This window comes from Siphateles boraxobius, unplaced genomic scaffold (assembly GCF_051911475.1).
Source record: "Siphateles boraxobius isolate OS27281-9 unplaced genomic scaffold, OSU_SipBor_1 33, whole genome shotgun sequence".
In the NCBI taxonomy this organism is placed as follows: Eukaryota; Metazoa; Chordata; class Actinopteri; order Cypriniformes; family Leuciscidae; genus Siphateles; species Siphateles boraxobius.
Window position 1 is genome coordinate 5,451,893 of NW_027508953.1, and position 6,000 is coordinate 5,457,892.

At 38.8% G+C, this 6,000-nt stretch overlaps 1 protein-coding gene across 1 annotated transcript; it reads left to right on the forward strand.

Moving 5' to 3' along the window:
* Positions 1-123: 123 nt before the first annotated feature.
* On the forward strand, positions 124-4,721 carry tap2a (transporter associated with antigen processing, subunit type a). Its single transcript, XM_077195092.1, has 11 exons — positions 124-1,198; positions 1,294-1,408; positions 1,508-1,638; positions 1,734-1,939; positions 2,044-2,241; positions 2,356-2,484; positions 2,622-2,810; positions 3,122-3,295; positions 3,449-3,608; positions 4,037-4,173; positions 4,282-4,721. The coding sequence occupies exons 1-11, from the start codon at positions 703-705 to the stop codon at positions 4,516-4,518; spliced, it is 2,172 nt and encodes a 723-aa protein (XP_077051207.1). The 5' UTR covers positions 124-702; the 3' UTR covers positions 4,519-4,721.
* Positions 4,722-6,000: the final 1,279 nt, after the last annotated feature.

A 6,000-nucleotide genomic window follows, 5' to 3' on the forward strand; every position in this document is an offset into this window, starting at 1 on the left:
TGCATATGCTTTCAATTTAATTCTCACACCAAAATTAGTTGAGTCAAAAATGATTTGTTAGCAATAACAGAAATACTTATGGACCTTAGACAGAAAACTAAGCACAGCCTGTCTGAGGACTCCTTTGCTATGACTCATCATTTGCTGGGCAGAAATGAACAAGGCAGGTTGTAGAGCATGTTTTGTTATGGCTTCTCGGAAAAGGGAGACATTTGTTGCGTATAAAAACGTACAGTAACAAATATACATATGAATAATACTAATAATAAAATATTGATTGATTTTATTAGTAATATGTAGCCTATATATTACTAATAAAATATTGATTGATTTGTTTCGACTATACAGCTGAAGTATTTTTTGATAATCCTTAGGTTCACCTAACTGCATACTCAGGTAATTGAAAATCCCGTGGAACAACTAACTTGAGTAAAAAAAAGATTAGCTATTTGTACAGCCTTGAACAGCCTATTTGTTGTATGTTGACGGAAACCCCCTTAAACTGAAAGTAAAAGGAAAACAATGCCGGTGACCAAAAATGTCCCGGCGCCGTGTTATGAGAAGACAACATCGCACTCCGTATGAACGGGGCAAAACATTACAGAGAAGAAAATAACCGAAAAGGGTCGTTTTGTTTTTTGAAAATATCTTACGCTCTCGGGTTATACAGCGTTACCACGGCAACCGACTTAGACGTGCAGCATGCAGAAAGTTTTGGTGTTCCCGTGTATTTTATGTGTTGATATAATAATAGTTTACACTCTGGACCTCGGAGGAACTTTGCTGAAGTCTCATACAAGAAATCTCGACCATAATCTATTACGCCAATGGGTTGAATCTGGACTGCGATGCACACTGCTGTACGCAGGATCTATGTTATCTAAAGAGGTTGCAGGTCCATTCATAAGAAGATGGATGACAGTGCACTGTTTTATCGCTTCGGTGTATGAAACCGGACGCTTGGCGTTGTTTGACAACTATCGCCTTGATAAATTTAATATGTGGCTTGTCGGAACCGTCGCTGCTGCTCTAGCCTGTCTTTTTTGGGAGGTAATGCTGCCTGACACGAACGGAGAGAGTAACGGTAAAGAGCGCAAACAGAGGGCTCGAGACCTTTTCATCCGGGTCATCCGCTTCTACAAACCAGACTACATAATATTATGTGGAGCTTTTGTCTTTCTGGCCCTAGCTGTGCTATGTGCGTATTTCGTTGTATTTACTTAATTTTGTATATAAAATAAAAGTGTAATTTTATGTAAACCTGCTTTTTAACATAAATTTTACGTGTTTCAGGCGAGATGTTCATCCCACTGTACACAGGAGAGGTGATTGACATATTGGGTTCTCATTACCAGTGGGACAACTTTAGATCAGCTATCATTCTCATGGGATTATTCTCATTGGGAAGGTATTGCAGAATATGAGTTTTGTATTACAACAACAACAACAACAACAACAAAAAGCCCATTTAAGTATCTCATTGAACACTGTTTTTTGTTATTCTCAGTTCATTCAGTGCAGGTTGTCGTGGAGGCATGTTCATGTGTGCAATCAACAGATTCACTTGCAGAGTTAAGGTGCAACTGTTTGGGTCCCTTGTCAGGCAGGACATTGGCTTCTTTGAGACCATAAAGACAGGTAGATCCAGTATGATTGCTGGTTCAGTCGACATCTGTGTGATACCCTTTTTATATGGACTCATAGTCATTATTTCCACTAAATCTGTCTTTCAGGTGATATCACATCTAGACTATCCACAGACACTACTTTGATGAGCCAGGCTGTGGCCCTGAATGTCAACGTCCTTCTACGGACCCTGATTAAGACCCTAGGCATGCTGTATCTGATGGTGAGCCTCTCCTGGAAGCTTACACTGCTGATGCTGATGGAGACGCCACTGACAGGCTTACTGCAGAACATATATGACACGCATTATCAGGTATGGGGTTAATAAAAGTACCATGATGAATGAAGGGTAATTATTATTTTTTTGCCTATGAGAATCATATCATATTATATATCAAGTTTTCATGCCATTTTTAGAGGCTGTCAAAAGAAGTTCAGGACTCCATAGCACAATCAAATGAGACTGCTGGGGAGGCGGTGTCAGGCATCAGAACGGTAAAGAGTTTCAGGACAGAACTTGGTGAAGCCCATCGCTATGATGTCCGCTTGATGGAAACCCATAATCTAAAGACCAGACGGGACACAGTCAGGGCGATTTACCTGCTAGTTAGGCGGGTTAGTATGAGTTTACTTCTCATTTTAATGTGCATATGTGTTTATTTTCTTTGAAGCAAACTTGTCGATATGGAACTGCATACTGCATTGCTATGGATCTTTTCTGATTTGCAGATGACAGAAGTGGGAATGAAGGTGGCTATGCTTTACTATGGGAGACTCTTCATCCAGTATGGACAGATGACCACAGGGAATCTTGTCTCTTTCATCCTTTATCAGCAAGACCTTGGAGACAACATCAGGGTGTGTCTATATTTATATATATATGAAAAAGAGTTTTTAAGAGGGTAGAGAAAAGTTGTATCACCTAAATCAGCAGTCCTCACAAAAACATGTTTAAGGTAAAAGGATTCATAAATATTTATCCACCTCTATTACAGACTTTGATCTATATCTTTGGAGACATGCTGAACTCAGTAGGTGCGGCCGGTAAGGTGTTTGAGTACCTGGACCGAAAGTCTGAAGTCAGTATTGATGGCAATTTGCAGCCCAGTGATCTGAAAGGACACGTCAGCTTTCAAAACCTCACCTTCTCGTATCCCAGAAGACCCAACCACAATGTGTTAAAGGTATAACTTTTGCTCTGAAGAATCACTTCACTGAGTCTTTGTCAAGGTTGATAAGGCAATTCACATGAACCTGTCCTAAAATATATTTTATTTCTTATATTTTAAATAGTTATTCATAGTGTTTATAAACTGCATGAGTACATACGTTTGCAAATATGTTGTGTACGAGCTAATTCTCTCTAATACAAATGCAGTTCTTATTTATAAGCTATACATGATCTATAGAAGGTTTATCATATACTTGTTATATTTTAAAATAATTATTTTCAATAAATTATCTTAATTAAGCCTACCTTTTCGTCTGTTTTCAGAACTTCTCTCTGGAGTTGAAGCCGGGTCAGATGACGGCTCTGGTGGGAATGTCAGGTGGGGGGAAGAGCACCTGTGTGAGTCTGCTGGAGAGATTCTACCAGCCTCAACAGGGACATATTCTGTTAGATGGACAACCACTGCAGAACTACCAACACAACTACTTGCACAGCAAGGTGAATACTTTCAAATAACAAACACTTTACTGTTGTACTGTAGTTTAATTCCATACCAACTCTGTTCATACATAACTACAAGTCTGCTCTTAAGAACCATATAAAACCAACCAATGCAATGCAAGAACATATACTGTAAATAATCTCTCTTAGATAGCAATGGTGGGTCAGGAGCCTGTACTTTTCTCTGGCACCGTTCGAGACAACATTGGCTATGGTCTGCCTGGCTGCTCAATGGAGAGAGTAAAGGAGGCTGCCAGCAAAGCCAATGCCCATGCCTTCATCAGCAAACTGGAAAATGGCTACGACACAGGTAAAGAAACTGCTATCACTTACCACTTTAACTCTCATATTTGTGTCAGTGGCTAGGTCAACTATTATTGGTCAGTTCTGATGGGACATTAAAAAAAATCTAATTATTTTCCAATATCTGTGAACAACAGAATTGATAGAATTCATAGCTTTTAGTTATACATCCCAAAAAGGCTTTGCGTGAAAAAACTTTGCTGGTCCACTTGCTAGACCAGCACTAACCAGCATAAACCAGGCAGGCTAGCATGCAAATACACTGCGTCTAAGTCATTTTAGAATTACTGATTATCAGCCATTCTGGATAGTTTTCTTTTGGATTTTTGTAATCACTCCATTATGATTGGATAAGGCAAGTTTTAGATTTATGCATGCAAAGGTGTTTTATTAAATGCGAAGTACACAGCCATCAAACAGTGCTTTCTTTGTCAGATGTGGGAGAGCGTGGTAACCTGCTCTCGGGAGGTGAGAAGCAGCGAATCGCTATCGCCAGAGCTCTGATCAGAAAACCTCAGGTGCTCATTCTGGACGAAGTGACTAGCTCTTTGGACACTGAAAGTGAACAAATGGTAATTAATATGGCTATTCATTATGAACACAAACACATATGTACAAAAGCCTTCATAAATCCCTGCTTCCTTATCAAAAGATTTCTTATGTGTTTTATTACTCCACAGGTTCAACAGGCCCTGGCTTGCTGCCCCACGCAGACCTTGCTTGTGATTGCTCATAGGCTGAAGACCATTGAGAGGGCGGATCAGATTGTGTTGATTGACAGCGGGGAGGTGGTGGAGTTGGGGACACACGAGGAACTCATGAACCAGAAGGGAAGTTACTATAAACTGAGAGAAAGGCTCTTTAGTGATGATAACACAGTCAAAGACAAAGAGAAATCGGACGCAGTAAAAATGTAATAGCCTGTCGCAGAAATATTGTACATTGTAATAAACAAACATGCCATTGTAAATAGATACCTGTGCGGGCAAAAGTTGTGCATAAACCCAGTGATGATCATCGGTCAAAATGTTTTATCAACAAACACTTTTGATAGTGTTACATTTTGGATTTGTTGGAAGTTGTAATATTTAAATGTGAATAAATAATGGGTTCTTGCTAATCTGCTTGTGGCTTTTTATAGTAGTTTAATTCAAAGTTTAATTTGAGATTGTAGTGTCTTATGGGTGTCTGGTATGAATGAATATACTGTATCTGCTCATGTGATGTGCTTACATAACTTTAAACTATTATACTGTATGGTTTAAATCTAGTAATATAGTGACTTGTTTTGTATTTGTTAAAAAGAAATACTGTTAGTATACAAGTTAGTATGATTACAGAATCATGGTCAGAAATGGGGCACAATTGGTTTTGTGAAACTTTCACGAAGTGCCCGAGCTGCCAGTCCGGTTTACTGGCGCTCTGCCTGGTAGCACCTTTTTGTGATTGTGGTAGTTAACCCGATTTGAATGTGCCGATGCAAAACACACACACACACACACACACACACACACACACACACACACACACACACACACACACACACACACACACACACACACACACACACACACACACACACACACACACACGCAGGTTGGATTTTCATGTTTAATGGAGACATTCCATAGACATAAACATTTTTATTCAGTACAAAATATAATATAATCCCATTGCCATCACAGAAAACTTTTTTTTTTGCTTTTTAAAAAACCATCACTTGGTATGATTGATAAGCTGTTTTGCTCATAGGGAGCATGGACAAGGATTTTGGATATTGGCAACTTTGTGGGGACATTTTGTCCCCATAACATATAGTGTACCTGAACCACACACAAAAAATAAATATATTACCATTTTAAAGTTTTTTATAAGTGTTAGTGTCCAAACACAATATTTATATGATAATATACAAATTTTAAGAACAGAAACCCAACTACGCAATCAGTCTGACTTCATTTCATTATTAATTTCATTATATCCAATCAGTCTGACCTCATTTCACCTCACTCATTCTCATTTCATTTCATTTCGTTATCACATTATCAAAGCTAACAATGCTCCATAAAATTGAAGTTTCATTGCTGTTATGACCCTTATGTTGAGCAACACATATGCACATTGCTATAGATCGATATGCATGTGAGAACCAAATGTTAGATTCTGATCTATAATTTTTATACTAGCTGTGTGGTAGCCTTGTCACACACAGTTTATTTTTATTTTGAGCTGTGCATCTACCACAAGATCAACTATCAAACAAGTTAACCCTGTTTTGCTGGAAAGTTCCTATTGTTGTTTCACCACACATTTGTGTGTTTGGCTTGGTGTCTGGCTGTACCTCATGCCGTACTCCTCCACCCCCTCATGCCAGCGGGACAGATCTGACAAGATATGGT

What these genes read in the sequence shown, in the direction of transcription:
- tap2a (XM_077195092.1), top strand. Translation starts at nt 703, where the DNA reads ATGCAGAAAGTTTTGGTGTTCCCGTGTATTTTATGTGTTGATATAATA. An exon ending in ACCTTGGAGACAACATCAGG is followed by an intron (nt 2,485 to 2,621) that starts GTGTGTCTATAT and finishes CCTCTATTACAG; the next exon opens with ACTTTGATCTATATCTTTGG. An exon ending in ACACTGAAAGTGAACAAATG is followed by an intron (nt 4,174 to 4,281) that starts GTAATTAATATG and finishes ATTACTCCACAG; the next exon opens with GTTCAACAGGCCCTGGCTTG.